The following is an 18,306-nucleotide window of genomic DNA, read 5'->3' as shown; positions in this document are numbered from 1 at the left end:
AAGATTGGTGTTCCTCCAGTGTGTGGTTCAAGGGTGAATGAACATAGACGAATGACTACTGTACTGTATCTAATAATATGGAGTGGTAGAGAAGGACAGTCATTCTATCAGAGTGCTCTTGGAGAACCAGAGGAGGGATTCCCTTAAAAGAAGAAATGTTTATATCAGCCCCAAATGCTCTAACAGCAAGAGGCAAGAAACAGCCAAATTAACTGGGTTTACATGCTCCTATTGGGCAGTACCAGACTAACTCCCCATATAGATTCATAGCTAGCACAGAGCTAATAATAGGTCTATTATATCTCACTGTAGTAATAATATAGCATATAAACTTATGTGCTCATTCTACATTTAGGAAGTATAATTGCAAACTTTACATAGAAGTCCTTCAGAGGGAGATGGCAGGGTGTGAGAGAACCCATTTCCTAGTCTCTCTCACATATTTATGAAACTGACACAATTGTTTCTGAGTTCTCATTGCGTTTCTTTCCCCACTGCCTTTCTTCCAAGAGTCATGTTCCGATGGTGATGCTCTGGCATCTGGAGCTGATTTAAAACCAAGTTTGAGACAGGGCAGTGAGTATGTTTGTGTTAGGCTAAAGGTTTTATGGAAACACACACAAACGTGAGGCAGGTTTCATAGACTCTTACTACAGCTTGTGAGGAAATGATGTAATCTATGAAGGAACTTGAATGCTTTTTCAATAATATATCATTTATCAAAACTTCTTAGAGTGGGGAAGGAAATACTCATGGGAGCAAATATAGAGGCAAAGTGTGGAGCAGAGACTGAAGGAAAGGCCATCCAGAGACTGCCCCACCTGAGGACCCATCCCATATACAGTCACCAAACCCAGACACTATTGTGGATACCAAGAAGTGCTTGCTGACAGGAGCCTGATATAGCTGTCTCCTGCGAGGCTCTGCCAGTGCCTGAGAGGTGGATACAGAGGTGGATGCTCGCAGCCAACCATTGGACTGAGCACGGGGGATCCTCAATGGAGGAGTTAGAGAAAGGACTGAAGGAGCTGAAGGGGTTTGCAACCCCTTAGGAAGAACAACATTATTAACCAACCAGACCCCCCAGAGCTCCCAGGGACTAAACCACCAACCAAAGAGTACACATGGAGGGACCCCTGGCTCCTGCCGCAAATGTAGCTGAGGATGGACTTTTGGGCATCAATGGGAGGAGAGGCCCTTGGTTCTGTGAAGGCTTGATGCCACAGTGCAGGAGAATTTGAGGGAGAGGAGGCGGGAGTGGGTGGGTGGGAACACCCTCATAGAAGCAGAGGGAGGGGAGATAGGATAGGCGGTTTCTGGGGGTGGGGAGAGAGGGAAAAGGGGATAACATTTGAAATGCAAATAAAGAAAATATCCAATAATAAAAGTAATCGTATGCAGCAGGGTTGTGGCACATGCCTTTAATCCCAGCACTTGGGAGGCAGAGGCAGAGACAGTCAGATCTCTGAGTTTGAGGCCAGCCTGGTCTACAGAGTGAGTTCCAGGACAGCCAGGGCTACACAGAGAAACCCTGTCTCAAAAACCAAAAAAACCCAAAACAACAAAAAAAGGTCTTATGCATCTGATTTAGGTATACTCATTTATGTTATCTTTATCTATCTTAGGTAGATTAGAAAATATTTGTAACATTATATAAGTATAATGTTATAAAATTATAAAGAGTTCACACCCTCTTTTTTTAAAACCTCTTTGGGACATCTGTGCCTCACAAAGTTTCAGAATGAGTCAAAAGACATTTTAGGAGCCATGAACTATTTGTAATTTGACTATTGATCATGTGTTATATTAGTTACCTGCTGATTAATCAATCATTCATCTCCCCAGACTGTCACTTGTTACCCTGGCAGTTTCCATGAATGGGGTGTTTAGCAATTGCTCAGCAGAGTGCTTCTGGCTTACTGTCTCCTGATTTGGGGAGGTTGTTGACCGGGGCTACAATATTTGAACACTTATTTCCGGGGTGGGAACCAGAAACCAATTATATTGAAAAACAGTTGTTAAAACAGAAGTATTTGGGGCTATAGCAAATGTGCTAAAAAACAAAACAAAACAAAACCCTAACATTAGTCTTCATAATTACTTTACCAGGAACAGCAGTAAACACAGATATAAACTATGATGCAATAGAAACATGTCTGCATTTGTACTGATGTCAAGTGACATTTGTATTGAGGGACAGCTAGCATCACTGTGGTTCATTGTCTGTGTTCATAGGCAGAGGAGACACTGAGGCTTAGTTAAAAGGTTATTGAACATAGAATTGCAGTCCACAGACCTCTACTCTAATTCACAGACCCCAGTTTGGGAACCTCAACCTTAAAGAGAAAGTCCTTTTAGAAAAGAGGTGGAAGTTTTAAGTATGAAGACAATGGGTATTGCAAGAGTTTGGCTGTGTCCCCAGGTCTTGCAGGATCTTTCCAGCGGAAGCAATTACCACAGCCATATGTAAAGCATGACAGAGGTATGTCTGTAGTGTAGCCTTCTTAGAGGGCGCACAGGTAGGTCTTGTGTTGGGAGCGCTCCTTTTCTGATAGGAATCTTTTTGTCCCGTGGATCTGTTATCCCAGTTAGAAACTAATTTCATATGGAAATCAGAACACTTTGGGGATGAAAAGTGCAGGCATACACTTGCACCCTGGGCAAACTGGGAGACAGATGCCGTTATAATCCACTCAGAAGCAGCAGTAACAAGGCAAGGCTAAGTGATGTGCTACCAGTGTTGTTAGTCTGTGCCTGCCTTTTGATTTCTTAGTTGCAAGTTCCATCAGCCTTTGTTTTTCTTCTTCCAGTCTCAGTTCCTCTTCTTTGACTTTTCTGAAATGAAAACAAACAAAATTCAGTTTCAAAAAACAAAATCAGGCAAGCTTTCTTCTTATAGGATTAAATGCTCACAGTGGTGAGCGTTGAAGACTCCACCTTCAAGTACCCACTCTGCCTTTTATTTGAAATGAACAACTTTATCGCAGTGTTTTTTGCTGAGAGGATATAGAGTGTTATAACTGTTGGTCAGGTGAGCTGTTACACTGAGTGAGAGCCCCAAGGGGTATGTGAGGAAGGCGCAGGATCTGGAACGTTTACCTCAGACTTCACAGGTGAGATCCATAGTATAATGTTAAGTGAAGAAGAAAAACCTAGAGTATACAACTATATATACAATATAATTTTAACTTTGTAGCAGCATATATGAGAACTAGAAAGCTAACGTTAATCAAATTATAGACAGTAATCATTTCTGGATAATAGTATGAGAGTTCAATTTATAACTTTTACACTAGTTTTTTTCTCTGTTGAATAGGAAACAATGTTTCTTTTCAATCATAAAAACTTGGGGTCTGGAGAGATGGCTCAGGGCTTAAGAATACTTGCTGCTTTTATAGAGGTTCCCAGTGTTATCCCAAGCACCAACATGCAGCTTACAACCGTCTCTAACTCCAGCTCCAGAGCATCTAAAGCTCTTGTCTAGACTCTAAGGCTATGTGCATCCACGTGTGCAGATATTGACTTACATAGATTAATGCAATCTATAAACAAGAAAGTATCAGATCCAGATTCAAGACAGATATTAATTGAAACTTTAGCTTTTGAAATTGCAAATTCAGAGTGTAAAAAATTTTTTAGACCCTTAAAACTTGATCAGCACCCATGGATAAAAGGATTAGAATTACTGCTGCTATTGCCCCTATGTAATTAGACAAGTAATGGCCAATAATCCTACATATAAAAATCTCTCTCTCTCTCTCTCTCTCTCTCTCTCTTCCTCTCTCTTTAAATTGTGGGAGACAAGATCATTTGAAAAGGGATTATAGATAAGGCATTCCTACAGACTTCTCTAGAGGACCTCAGCCTTTTGGGATTTTTAGAAGGTATGGTAAGGGTAGACACTGAACTAATGAATGCAGATCAGTAAGAGATATGCCGGGTAATTCCTTACCAGTAAGAAACTCCCTATGAGATAATTCTTTAAATATGGGAACCTCCCAAAGGGCATTCACTAGTACCCCATAAACAAAGAACATGAGCCTGGTATTTTCTGTCATCGATCCACAGAGCAACTAGAGAAAACTAAACTAGGTACTGGAGATCTGACGCATGCCTCAGACAGCCACACTGTTCTGGACTTAACCACAAGTAGCCCATCAAACAAGGCAGAGCAGCTCTACTCTATAGAACAAGAAATTCTGGAGGTATCTGGAAAACAACGCCTCGTCCATCTTTAAAATAGTTAACTGACAAACCTGTGTGGGAAGAGCAATGGCCCTTGACTGAAGAAAAATTACAGGAAATTGAGCAGTTGGAACCCCAATATATAGAAAGTCCATATATACTTGGAATTCTCTTGTATTTGTCTTTAAAAAGAAACCTGGAAATTAGGAAATGTTGACTAGGGTCGGGCAGAGCTCCCGGCTTGCTGGAGCCACTCTTGCAGGCCAGGTTCACGTGCCGTGCCCTCCCTCTGCCCCTCTGTCCCTCCGTCCCTCCCCTCCTCCTGCAGAGCTGGCTCTAGCTCCCCCTGCCCCTGGCTCAGGCTGGGCCCACAGAGTCCCCAGCTAGTCCATGAACTGATCCCTATCAGCAGAGGAAGGCCTGGGCCAAGTGTTGCAGCTCCTGGCGGGCATGGGAGACTGAGATCTGTCCACAGAGACGACAACACAGGACAAGGATGAGGACAACGAAGAGAACCTCCCAGGTGTGAAGCTGCAGACACCCACGAGGGGCAAGAAAACGTGCCTAATGAGAAGATCGCTATGGCTCAAAGACTGCTGCACCCCTTTGGGAGGTTCACTGGATGAGCAACGTGGAGGTGCGCCCAAGGGTGTGTTTGTGAGAAATGGAGGAAGCTTTGAGGATGACTTGTTACTGGGAGCTGAAGCCAATCACCTACACGAACCTGATGCTCAAGTTGAAAACTACAACAATATCTTGGCCAAGGAGAGAAGACTTCAGTTTCATCAGTAAGGGAGAGAAGTGTGAATTCCACTGGGTCTGGGCAAAGCAGTGGTGTCAAGTGTTTCAGAACCGCTGGAGCTTTATGAGAAAGATCCCGAAGAAATTCTGTGTAATCTTGGATTTGGACGAGATGAACCAGATACTGCTTCTAAAATTCCTTCCAGATTTTTAAATTCATCACCCTTTGCCAGAGGCATAGACATTAAAGTATTTCTGAGTGCACAGATGCAACAGTTGGAAGTAGAGAACTCAAACTATGCTCTAACAAGCCAATTTTGCCAAATTGAAGTCCTCACTACTGTGGCCAATGCATTTTCTTCTCTCTATTCCCAAGTCTCTGGAACTCCACTGCAGAGGGTTGGAAGGGAAGTAAGTCCTCGGTGACCTCCACCAAGGAGGTGGCAGACACCCCCCCCCCCCCCAACTCGAAGCAACACTGCAAACCGTCTGATGAAAACACTATCAAAACTAAACTTATGGGTTGATAAAACAGAGAAAGGAGAAGGGAGCCCTGCCCCCTGCTGCTGAGAAAGGAAGGAGTCTAATCGGCTCACTGTCTGAAGATGGTGGTGGTGGCAAAAGTGATCCTAAGCTTCAGAAAGTTGTAAAGAAGAAGGGGTCGTCTTCGAAGCTGGCTACAGTTACAGAAGTCTTGGGTCACAGACAGCATTGATGCAGACAGACTTTCCGAGGAAGCAGACAGTAACATTAGCTACAAGGAGGAAAGTGAAAAAAAGCAGAGAAGCTCAGAGTCAGGAGAAAGACGCGCTCCAGAAGTCTGCTGTTACAGATCCCGACTTTGGTCATGATGGCAGCATGTCCAGCCACTGCGAGCTGGAGAGCAACAGTGAGCTGAAAAGTGCCCAGGAGTCCTGGAGCCAGATAGAGCCTTGTGCACCCCTGGCAATCCCATCCACAAGGAATGTAACGATGCAGCAGAAAGACCCCCTTGGAGATGGAAGAGGTCACGTGCCAGGCACTTGCCAGCTAAGTTTTGCCAAGTCAAAAAGAGGTCATCTGTTGAGAACTGCAAGTCAGCATTCCAACAGCAGCATCTTTGCTGAGGATTCCACAGACTGCTCCTTCCTCAACCACCTCCAGGTTCATGAGTTCCTGCAAGCCATGGGGAGCAGTGCTGACATCTGTGACAGTGAAACCACCGTCACATCGCTTGGTGAGGACATTGTGACTCCTACAGCACAAGATCAGCCTTACTTTAGTGAGTCAGAGGAGGAGTCCCTTGCCTCTCTGCAGAAAGGAAAGCAGACAACCAAGATTTCCCTCAGTGTGTGACCACAGAGAATGCTGGAAACAATGAGTCCGTGAAGGGCCGGTGTGAGCCTGGTCCTCAGATCACAGAAACAGAGGAGCAGCCACCTCTGGCAGCCACTGGAGTGGAGAGAGTGATATGGAGAAATATGTGACTTTGCCCAGTACACCACACACCATATTCTCAGACTCTTGGCTTCTTTTGCATCTCAGGGCATTGGTATGAGCTCTGAAAAGAAAACTGGGTTTCCTTCTTCTGTGGACAGAGTGAACAGAGAGCTCAAATGAAGGTCTGCAGTATGTCTGGGCAGAGAGTAGGGCATAGCCTAATAAAATCAAAGGATCTGTTGAAACAAAGGTACTTGCTCGCAAAAGCTGGCTACCCTCTGAGAAGGTCTCAGTGTTTGCCCACCACTTTACTGAGCCCAGTAAGGGTGGTGTCTTCTGTCAATGTGTGATTATCTCCAGGACAAGAGACCAGGTGCAGCCCTCCGTCCTTCACCTACAAGTACACACCCGAAGAGGAACAAGAACTGGAAAAGCAAGGAACTGAACACGACAGTCAGTCTCTGGTTAAATCTACCATCTTCATCCCGCCACCCTCTGTGAAGAACGAAGAAGCCCCTCAGAGTGAGGGGACACGACTGGAGGAATGCCACTGTGGAAGGCCTGCCCCCTGCCCACCGTTTGCTCCAGTATCCCAGTCCACCTGGTCCCTTCACTCTGTCTACTCTGAGTTGCAGGACAGGCCCCTGTGTGAACACACGAGGACTCCAAGTGCCCACATTGTCCCCAACATATCAGGTGCCACATGTAGTGCCTTCTCTCCTTTCAGGTGTCCCTATTCACATAGACATGCTGCCCACCTATGCAGGGCATGCCACAGAGATGCAGTTGCTTCGGTTCAAAAATCAGAGCTATATATAATTCTTACTGTTTTATCAGATTTTTGGGGAACATATAAATATAATTATTGACTCACAATACACAGAGAAGGTTGTGTTACATATAAGATTGGCTGAACTTATTCCCAATTATTCAGAATTAACATCATTACTTATGCAACTGCAACAGACAATTTGAAACAGAAACTATCTATTATATATCACCCATATTTGAGCTCATATGGAATTGCCTGGTCTATAGGCACAAGAAAAAGAAATTGACCAATTGTTAATAGGAAATGTTCCAGAAGCGTCAGAATTTCATAACAAATGTCATATTAAGAGCAAAGGTTTAAAAGAGAAAAACTTCCATTTTTTGCCCACAAGCCAAAGAAAATGTATTTTTTTTTTTTTTTTTTGTATAATCAAGTTCCATTACTTGCTGAAAGTAACCCTAAGGGTGCCAAAAGAAATGAAAGTTTGCAGAATTTAGGAAATTAAAGTTTGTATATCAAACCATTGATACATATTTAGGATTTCAACAAGCTTTGCTCTGAGTTCTGAAAAGGCTGACTCTGTATTGTACATTTGTTGGAAGTGATGGTTATAATGGGAATATCCTTACAAATTAAGAATGACAATGCTTCCACACGTTTCCATGAAAAGGAGACTTTTTTGCATATTGTAACATACAGTATATTACAGGTAAGCCGTACTATTGGGGACCTTGCAAGCAGAGCAGCAAAGAGAGGTTTCAGACTCATCAAATGCAGCCCATTGGTTGGCTCCCTCACGATGGGCATGCTCTCGAGAGGCAGAGCTTCAGGACCTCATAATCTATGAGTGGTATGAAAACTCTACGGGCGGGCGTTTCCAGCCTCTCACTGGGCACTCTCACTGGCACTTATGAGAATAGTGACTGACTGTTTTCAAGCACTGCCTCAGGAGAAGACTAACGATTCAACCACCAACCTCAGAAAGAACTTGGAGATGTAGGTTGTTAGTAAAGTTAAGATGTTTTTGTTAGTGGTTTTGGCGTAGAAAATCTCGGGGAACGACTTAAAGTTCAGAAAGGCACACTCTTGATACTTGGCAGCTGATGTGCCTCTCTTGTTAAAGCTGGGTTGGTGCTTGCACCTCAATAAGTCCTTCTTTCTTTCAAGGTGATGGTTAACTTCCTGGACCCATTCTTGCCCTTGGCTTCCCAATATGACGTAATAAAAACTTGTTGGTGAGTGGGTGCATCCTGAGGACTGAAAGCAGAAATGACTGTCTTTTATATAAAAGTTTATATTTGGGATTCTTTTAAGTTTTTTTTTTTATAAGACTACTTTCTAAGATAGTAAAATAACTGATTCTCTCTTTGTAATGGGAAGTTGCAGCCTGCTGGTGAGAGAACTGCCTGAAAAAAAATACCTTGCTTGCTTATACTTCATTCATCTAAGTAAGTTACGTAATCATGAATGTATGTGGGCTCTTGGGAGTGATCTGTTTTTTCGACCTGTGATACATAAAATGTTTAATCCTGTAAGCATGTCGGGGACACACTTTTTAAAATGTATACTTGTTGCATTTATTCACTTAAAAATAGAATGTAACCACATTATAATTGTTATATTGCTTGAAAGATTTTGCTGGAATATATAAACTGGGGGAGAAGAAATAAAGTTGTTGGAGCCTTGCTTCATTCACCGTGTGTGTTGTGTGTGTGTGTGTGTGTGTGTGTGTGTGTGTGTGTGTGTGTATGCATATGTGTGTGTGTTAATTGCTGACCCACATCCCCTCCAGATTGTTGAACCCACTGTTGAAGATGGCCACTGACAACACACAATCCGACAGGTCTATAGTTATAAAAAGATTCAAGTGAAACCTAAAAGGAGATGCTTAATAAACAGAAAGGGGAAAAGGATGCCCAGAAATAGACTGAACAATGCTTTATTAACCTATTTTTTTTTTGAATGACAATGATGCAGGAGCAGCAGCTGCTGAAAGACACTGGATTGTACAAACAAATGAACAAACAGACACACAAACCACTGAATTAGATCAAGCTGCACACTTCGAAGATGTTCTAACATCAGAATGGAGGTCTGGGGAAGAGGCTTTGTCTTCATTTCCACAGGTGATGAAAGACTACAGGTTTCATCAAAATTGACAGAGGTCTGACTTGAGTAAGAGAAGCTTTCATGATGAAGGAAGGAAGAGATACAGAAAGAGAGAAATGCAGATGGTACAGGAAGCTGGTCCCCTCTGCAGGGGACCACTCAGCAAACTGATTGAGAAAGGCAAACTGGAAAACCATGAGGCAGAAGCAGACTGTTGTTGAATGATGATCAGGACCGCAGTTATTAAGGAACATTGTATCAATAGATCCTCATAAGGACATTTGGACTGTTAAGTTTGTGGGATTGATAACTGTTTCTGTTGTAATAGTGAAATTGCGTACAATTTTTTTAGCATGCACTCTTTATAGTGGACCATCTCCAAGCCCTTCCCCCATTCAGTTTTCCTTTCCCTCCCTCCCTCGCTCCCTCCCTCCCTCCTTCCCTTCCTTCCTCCCTCCTTCCCTCCCTCCCTCCTTCCCTTCCTTCCTCCCTCCCTCCCTCCCTCCCTCCCTCCCTCTTTCCTTTTCCTTTCTTTCTCTTTTTTCTTTTCATTTTCTTTTCTCTTTTTTCTCTTTTCTCCCCTTTTTCCTTTTCTCCCTCTTCCTCCCCCTCTCCTCCTCTTCCTTCCCCCTCCCTCCCTCCCTCCCACCAGTCCATTCTGTCTGATTGTCTTTCTTTTTGGAGACAGGGTCTCTATTATGTAGATTTGACTGTCCTGGAACTTGCTAAGTAGATTAGGCTAGTTTAGAACTCCCAGAGATCCATGGGCCTCTGCCTCCTGAGTACTAGACTTAAAGGCATGAAGTCATGCTGTCATGCATTGCTACTGCCAGCCCACAGTTTTCTTTCTCTCTCCTCTCTCTCTCTCTCTCTCTCTCTCTCTCTCCCCCTCCCTCTCTCTCCCCCTCCCTCCCTCCCTTTCCTTCCTTCCTCCCTTCCTTCTTTCCTTCCCTCCCTCCTTCCCTCCCTTCCTTCCTCCCTTCCTTCTTTCCCTCCCTCCCTCCCTCTTTCCTTCCTAGTTTGTTTTGGTTTTTTGATTTTTGATGTTTTTTTAAAATTTATTTCTTATTTTTTTTAAGAGCATATTTCAGCAAGGAACTTCACAGTTTGTTAAAGGTTAGCCTTTGAATAAGAAGCAACAACAGAGATGTTTACGTGTGTTTCAGTAAGACTAGTTATCCAACTAAGCATTCATCATCTGTCACTAGCTCCAGTGGTTTATTGAGAATTTAAAACTATAATTTTTATGTCTAAATTAGCACAGTTTTGTCAAGGGGAAAATCAGTTGCCTAGTGTCTCATTTGTGTTGAAGTTTTGTATAGATAAACCAGTCAATACTGTGTCTTCTGTTCTTGCACCTCAATAAGTCGTTCATTTCCTTTTACGGCCTTTCGTTATCAGATAATGGTTTTACAGCCTAAAAGGAATATATTCCTTAAATCTGTTTCATGCCTGTTTCTATCCTAGGGCAAATAGCCTGTGACACAATGAAGGTTTACACAGCCCTAAATACAATTTTTCTCATAGAGGGTTTCAAAATCATTTGTATAAGTTTAGAAATTCTACAGAATAACTATTAGGAATTAAGAAATCATCTATTGGCCTACACAGCATCACTACAAGACAGTACATCTTCATTGATCTGCAGAAAATCTGCCCAATAGGGACTTATGCTAGGGATTATTATATTAATTTAATAATAATACGAAAGGAATATCAGCTGCAAGAATCAATCCTGAGATGAAGTCTCTCGGGGTCTTGCCTCTAAGAGCTCACCCATCGTAGTCTGTGCAAAAACAGTGGGCCACCTTCAGGAAAGTCACCTGCTAGCCTTTAGACTGTCCTAGATGATATGGGCTGGCGAAAGGCTCAGTGGTTAAGAGTGCCTTGCAGCTCCTGCAAGGGACCTAAATTTGGTTCCCAGCACCCCTGTAACTTCAGCTCCAGGGGATCTAGTGCCCTCTGCTGCCCTCAGTGGGTACCCACATATAAGTGGCACACATACATATGCAAATGAAGATAAAACTCTTTGAAGGCATGTAATGTGCAGCCCATCTTATGGTTAACACAGCTTACCGGATTTCTTCCTCCTCTCTCTTTTTGGCTTGAGCTTCTTCTTGCAATCTTTCTAAAATCTTACCATCGATTTCTGCCTTATTCTTTAAATATAATCTATTTAACACATGTTTCCCTGAAATACAGGTAAAGAGAAAAGAAAATTATTTTCAAGTTGCATAGTGTGTGACCTGTGTTGGAAATTAACTATAAAACAGTCCCTGACTGTGCAGACATACACATTTCCCTTCAAGTCCTTATCCAAACAGTTCTGAATCTTTTAAAATTTTAGGAGTCTGTCTTAAATCCTTTTTAGAAAGGCATATGTTACTATGTAATAAATAATGAAAGCATGAAAAGACATATTCCCCCAAAAGCTCTTATTTCAAATATTTTAATATGCTTTTTACATTTATGTATGTATGTGTGTATGTATGTGTATATGTATGTGTGTGTGTATGTATGTATGTATGTACATATGTATGTGTGTACGTATGCATGTACGCATGTGTGCACTCACGGCATGGCATGTGGGCAGTCAGAGGACAGCTTATAAGTGTTGGTTCTCTCCCACCGTATGGATCATGAGCATTGAGCTTGGGTTTTCAGGTTTGGCCGCACCAACCTCCACTCCACCATCTCTCAAATATGTTTTCTTAAGAGCTGAAGTGGTAGAATATTTAAATTTAGCATCAGCATTGACTCCACATTCAGGATTGTACACAGGGTTCATTTACAAGTTACAGCTACTGACTGAGAAGGGATGAAGAATTCCCAGCTCCAAAGAACACCTCCTGAGGTCTGCCAGAAGGCTCAGTGGCAGAGCACATCGTATAGGTCACCTCCTCAGAGGAGCAGAGGAGCTCCTTATCCTTAGGTTCTACAGGCATAGCTGCAGCTGTAGTGGGACTGGTATCTATACCTAAGGAGAGCTCTCCATTTTCTATCTTAACCAAACTAATTGTCTACAATAAACATTTTATTTCAAATGGAAATGATAAATATTTACCAACCATTGCTTTCTGCATCTGATAAATAAACAACCAAATCAGGTAGAAGTGCTTTTTCTATTAAGGACAACCACAGTTCTCGAACTAAAGGGAAGTTCTCCACAATCCATCCTCCATGTTTTGGGGCACCAGGGAACCTATTCTTGTTATCTTCTGTCTCCTGTGAAAATGCACATTGATAGCACCATGATAAGTTGACGGGCCACAGATTTATGATGCTATCCTGTAGAACTCCAGCAAGCACCTTCTCAGTCCTGACTTTGAGAAGAAAATAAGAGTGGCTTAATTTTAAGATGCAAATAAATAAAAATAAATTTTAAAAAGAGAGGCTCAATTGTGAAGTAATAAAAATCAAGTTTTACTAGTTTTTTAAAAAGATTTATTTATTTTATGTATATGAGTACACACTTTAGTGGTACAGATGGTTGTGAGCCTTCATGTGATTGTTGGGAATTGATCTTAGGACCTCTGCTTGCTCTAGTCAACCCCACTAGCTCCGGCCAAAGATTTATTTATTAGTATAAGTTCACTGTAGCTGTCTTCAAATGCAACAGAAGAGGGTATCAGATCTCATTATGGGTGGTTGTGAGCCACCATGTGGTTGCTGGGATTTGAACTCAGTACCTTTGAAAGAGCAGTCAGTGCTCTTACCCACTGAACCATCTCACCAGCCCAAGTTTTACTAGTTTTAAAAACAGGAAACATAAGTCTTTACTAAACATAACAGTGAGCTTTGCTATCGATCCATAGCACCGAGTGCATCTGGAGTCAGAAGGCCTGGCGTGGGTTCTAAACTGCATCCCTAACGTGCTTATGTGGTCGTAGTCTATGGATTGTTTGAGGAGAAAGCTCCTGCCACAGTTCCATGTTCAGTCTCTTTCTCTCTCCAGTGTGAGAGGAGAGGGTTTCTCAAGGCAGCAGAAGTGAATACACAGCTCTGGCAGGTGCTTAAGGGAGTTCTCTTTGACCCCCTCCCCCAGTTATAGCTCTGCACACAAATGGAAATCCGTGAGAGGGACCTACAACTACAGCAGACGGGGGCTCTACACATGTCTCCTGTTCTCTCTCGGGAAGCTGCAGAATGTTAGAACTCACGAGGGAAGGTTAAGAAGAACAATAAGCTGGGCAGTGGTGGCACACGCCTTTAATCCTAGCACTTGGCAGGCAGAGGCAGGCGGATTTCTGAGTTCGAGGCCAGCCTGGTCTTCAGAGTGAGTTCCAGGACAGCCAGGGCTACACAGAGAAACACTGTCTCGAAAAACAAACAAACAAACAAACAACAAATGAAAAGAAAAAAGAGGAACAATAAAACCTATGGGCTGATGGAGAATTTAAGACCGAAGACACTAGTCTTTTTTTAATCTGAAAAAAAAAAGTCTTTTGGAAAATGAAAAATAATTTAATATTTGAAAGATTTCACACAAGAGAATAATGGAAACAAACGAGAAGCTGTAAAGAAGAAATAGAAGTGATTATTAATAAATATATTAGTTGCCAAGTTTCAAAAATAAATGAAAATAATATTAAGATGTAATTTAGAATTCCTGTTCCTTTCAACTTTAAATGTTTTTTCTTTGATTTTTTAAAAATAATTTAATTATTTATTGGTTATTGTTTGTGAGTGTGGGCTGGTGTGTGTGCCGTGGTGTATGTCCTGAAGTCAGAGGACAGCTTTCAGGAGTTGATTCTCGCCTTCCACCGTGGGGTCTAGGGATGGAACTCTGGTCACCAGGTTTGTATGGTGAGTGAGTCTTACTTTGTTGAAATCTTTTCCACAGTAGTTAGTATTTATGTTACTTATAATTTCACTGTAACGCTGATGAGATTCCTTATGCATTCGATTGTTGTAATAATACTATGATTAACATCCTTATATAAAGTACTATGCAGCAAATATTTTATATATATATATAATTATATATATATATTATAGTATATGAGTGCTCTGTCTGCATGTACACCTGCATGCCAGAAGAAGGCATCGGATCCCATTACAGATGGTTGTGAGTCACCATGTGGTTGCTGAGAATTGAACTCAGGACCTCTTGGAGAGCAGCCAGTGCTCTTAACCGCTGAGCCGCTGTATCTCTCCAGCCCCCATCTATTTTATTGGTTGTATTTCCAGGAGATGCCACATTGCTTCCAAAAACAGCTCTTCCAATTTCCACCCTTCCTGGCCGTCTCAGTCAGGGTTACTATTGCTACACATAACACTGTGACCACAAAGCAAGTTGGGAGGAAAGGGTTTATCTGGCTCGCACTTCCATATTGCAGAAACTCAAACAGGGCAGGAACCTGGAGGCAGAGACTGATGCAGAGGCCAGTGGGGTGCTGCTTACTGCCTTGCTCCCTGCAGCTTGTTCATTCTGCTTTCTTATGGAACCCAAGACAACCTGCCCAGGCATGGCACCACCCCAGTGGGCTGGGCCCTTCCCCATCAAACACTATTTAAGAAAATGTCTTACTGCCAGATCTCACAGAGGCCTTTTTTTCAGGTGAGGTTCCCTCCCTTCGAACAACTCTAGCTTGTGTCTAGTTGACATAAGATGCTGCAGCAGGCACACTGGCGTTCCCAGAAAATGGCTTTATCTCCATGGCTTCACGAGTAGTGACTGCTTTAAAAAAAACCCTAGCCGGTTATACATGTGAAAAAGTGTATCTAGTTGCTATTCTGTATTGACATGTAAACTTACGTTTTGTAAGGATTTCTGTGTCTTAGCTATGTTTATTTATGTGTGTTTCTGTATGGGTGAGTGCATGTGCCCCCCAGAGGCCAGAAGATGGAGTTATGACCTGGAACTGGAGGTTGGCAGTTATGAGTGCCAAAACATGGATGCTTCTGCCACTGCAGTAAGTGCTCTTCCCCACGGAGCCATCTCTCTAACTCCCTAAACTTACAGAACTTTAATTAGCCATCTCTTCTTTGGTGAAATATATATTCAATTTTTAAAAGATAATAGTTTCACTTTGTAGTCAAGGCTAGCCTGGAACTCACTACATAGACTTGGTTGTCTTGGAACGGACGATGATTTTCCTCCCTCAGGTTTATAAGAGTTACTTATAGGAAGGTGTTGGTTATTTAACAGCCTCTCTATTGACGTTTGCTCTTGAGAGCATCTCCATTGTAGTTGTCCTGGAGTCCCTGCTACAGTATAGAGAGGCTGGATCTAGAACACCTCCCACATTCTCTGCATTAGTGAATAGCCCACAGCTTGGCACTATTGGGAGGCCGAACAAAGTTAAGATTAGGGACCCACTGGGAGGCCATTAGCAGCTGGCTTTTAGAGAGGACAGGGCATCCATTCCTTCCTGTTTGCTTCCTGGTTATAGCAGGAGGATGCTTGGTCGCCATGATGTGCTTTTTCTTTGCAGGTTATGCAAGATAGAAGGCCTGATTTAGTTAGTTAGTTAGTTAGTTAGTTAGTTAGTTAGTGTGTACTGAGGACCAAACCCAGGACCTTACATATGCTAGGTAAGCATTCTGCCATTAGCTCCATCCCTAGCTCGTTAGAAAATATTTCTATAACTGTAAAATGCCAGAGAGACTCTTCTTCAGGAAATCCATAAAGAAATTTACACTTATGTATTATTTACACTTATTATATTATCATTGTTAAGTGTATGAGTGCTTTGCCTGCATGAAGGTCTGAACACAACACATGTGGAATGCCTACAGAGGTCTGAAGAGGGAACTGGATTCCACAGAACTGGAGTTGCAGATATTTGTGAGCCAGCATGTGGATGCTGGGAACCAAACTCAAGTTGTCGGGAAGAACAGCCAGTGCTCTTAACTTCAGAGCTAGCTCTCCATCCCCTAAATAATATAAATCTAAAAAGACAACCCAATAAAAATGGGCACATGGCTTCTCCAAAGTATATACCCTCCCCAGGCTTGGTGGCACACACTTTTACTCCCAGCACTCAGGAGGCAGAGGGAGGAGAATCACAGTGATTTTGAAGCCAGCCTGGAATACCTAGTTAAGTTCTAGGGCAGCCAGGGCTATGCAGAAAGACCCTGTCTCAAAAAACAAAACAAACAACAGTGAACAAGTCCACTCTATCCAACCTCTCAGATCTTTATCTGCTTGTGAAATGGTTTTTCAATTGGATCCTCTGGTCTTTTGAGAAATGTCAATGTGGTGGGTGTGGCCACGATCCAGTCTGCCCTCTGGTTCCCCAGCTACAGTTATGGTTGCAGTTGTTAATCACAAACACTACACACACATTTCTGTCTCTGAACAAAGTAATGAGAGTGTTTTCACCACAAGCAAGGGCTAGGCTTATAGACTCTTGTCTTCACTTGGCATTTTCATCTATGGGTGTTTGGTCTCACTGACAAGACAAAGATGACAGCTCTGACTTTCATGAGTGAATTCTTGCACCCTGTAGGTATCTATTTGCCACAGGGAGACTCAGTGAGTGGCTTACAGGCCAGGTCAGTATAGAAGATCCTTAAAGGCAAGGGCCATGTTTAATCTATTTCCTAACCGCAGTATCTACAAAGTACAGAGACCAGCAGGTACAGACTGCTTCTGCTAATAGGTACTTCTGGAGGAAAACTGACTGCTAGAACAACCTAAAGAGATTGGTTAAAAGGTGTGAATGAGCTCAGAGTGCTGTGTGTGTGTGTGTGTGTGGGGGGGGGGGGGGGGCAGAGGGATCTGGTACAGCCAGAGCTCAAGGGAGCCACCCAGTGAGTTAAGAGAGCACTTCTTCTCGTGTGATAAACTCTTTATTCTTACATACTTCTTTTTGTGAGGCAAGGTCTTAGGCTTATCCTGGGCTGACCTGTCTATGTAAATCAGGCTGGTCTTGGACTAGTGAATGATACTCTTGCCTCAGCCCTCTGAACACAAGGGTTACAGGGGTAAGTCCCCATACCTAGAGTTTCTCATGTACTAATTTAAAATTCAATCACATAGACATAGAAAAGTCCACGGAGAGTCCAAAACTGCCTCATCTCTATTACTTGCTCACTCCGGATGCTTACCTGAGACTGCTACATAACACCTACCTCTATGATAGCTCGTCCTTTACAAATGAGAAGAGGTAATGGTTTGCTGTTGGTGTGGGCAAGGCATTTGAGGCTTTTTTCCTTATTGGGACTAAAAATTTTCTTGTTTCTACCCTTCCCACCAACACATGCTCAGGGTGTTTTGATAACGTTAACTAGCCATGAGACAAAATTGCTCTCAGTCTCTGACTACTTAGCTCGTGGATGGAATGTCTAATTGTGGCACTGGCTTTATAGACTCCATCTTTCCATTAACTGGACTGAATCAGAGATCATGAAAGTTAAGAAATTCATTTTAGAACTAACAAATCACATCATTTAATCTTGTTGATAATTGCAAATATCACAAGAAGTTCCAGCATTTGTTTGCTGATGTAATTCTCGCATGACAGCATTGGAGGAGCTGTTGGGGTAGTGGATAGTCCTGGAAGAAGGAGAACCGTTCTTTATTGATGAATGCTCATGGGTATCTCATGCCCCAGTGGGCAGCCCATACCCATGCACATGTGGGCAGCAATAACTAGTCTTTTAAAGACATACATCTAGGAGAGGATGTGTTTGTGGGGATATGTGGGATAGAAGGGGGGGAAGTCAGGGGACAGTTACAATCATATTTCATTGTAGTCATGTGTAAAACTCTCAAAAATAAATTAACTAGTCACAACGATATATAAATTTGAAGACTACAGTAAAATAAGACTTTAACACAATTAGACATATATCAGATTAATATGCTCTTAGTTTCTAAGTCAATGATAAACATTAAATTGTAATAATTAATTAAATAAAAATTTCACCTCTTTGATGACTTCCTCCAGTATTTCAGCCTGTTTATCATGTGGCTGCTCAAAGTTCAATTCCTTGGCATGTCTCAGAGTATCCTCTAATATGGCAAACACCTCTGGGTGATTTTCAGTCACCTCTTCTATCGACTCTTCTGTGGAGACTAAAATCAAATGAATTAACCTACATTTCTTTCCAGGGCTCCGGGGCACTGTTAT

The 18,306-nt window shown here is 42.4% G+C and overlaps 1 protein-coding gene and 1 pseudogene across 3 annotated transcripts in view; one reads left to right on the top strand and one right to left on the bottom strand.

Moving 5' to 3' along the window:
- Positions 1 to 18,306, bottom strand: part of Ak9 (adenylate kinase 9) — a 130,138-nt gene that overhangs the window by 63,617 nt on the left and 48,215 nt on the right. For 2 of the 3 annotated variants that reach the window (XM_006512939.3, NM_001370813.1), the window contains 4 exons: positions 18,103 to 18,251; positions 12,295 to 12,451; positions 11,303 to 11,417; positions 2,759 to 2,835 (listed from right to left, as the gene is read on the bottom strand). In XM_006512939.3, coding sequence (XP_006513002.1) covers positions 2,759 to 2,835; positions 11,303 to 11,417; positions 12,295 to 12,451; positions 18,103 to 18,251 — 498 coding nt within the window. Of the gene's footprint in view, positions 1 to 2,758; positions 2,836 to 10,911; positions 11,418 to 12,294; positions 12,452 to 18,102; positions 18,252 to 18,306 lie in introns of those variants that run through there. The other variant, XM_030245201.1, reaches the window with a different exon arrangement.
- Positions 4,592 to 7,127, top strand: Gm18305 (predicted gene, 18305; annotated as a pseudogene).

This window comes from Mus musculus, chromosome 10 (assembly GCF_000001635.26).
Source record: "Mus musculus strain C57BL/6J chromosome 10, GRCm38.p6 C57BL/6J".
Lineage (NCBI taxonomy): Eukaryota > Metazoa > Chordata > Mammalia > Rodentia > Muridae > Mus > Mus musculus.
The sequence above is the reverse complement of the archived record's forward strand: the minus strand, read 5'-3'. Positions and strand labels throughout refer to the sequence as shown.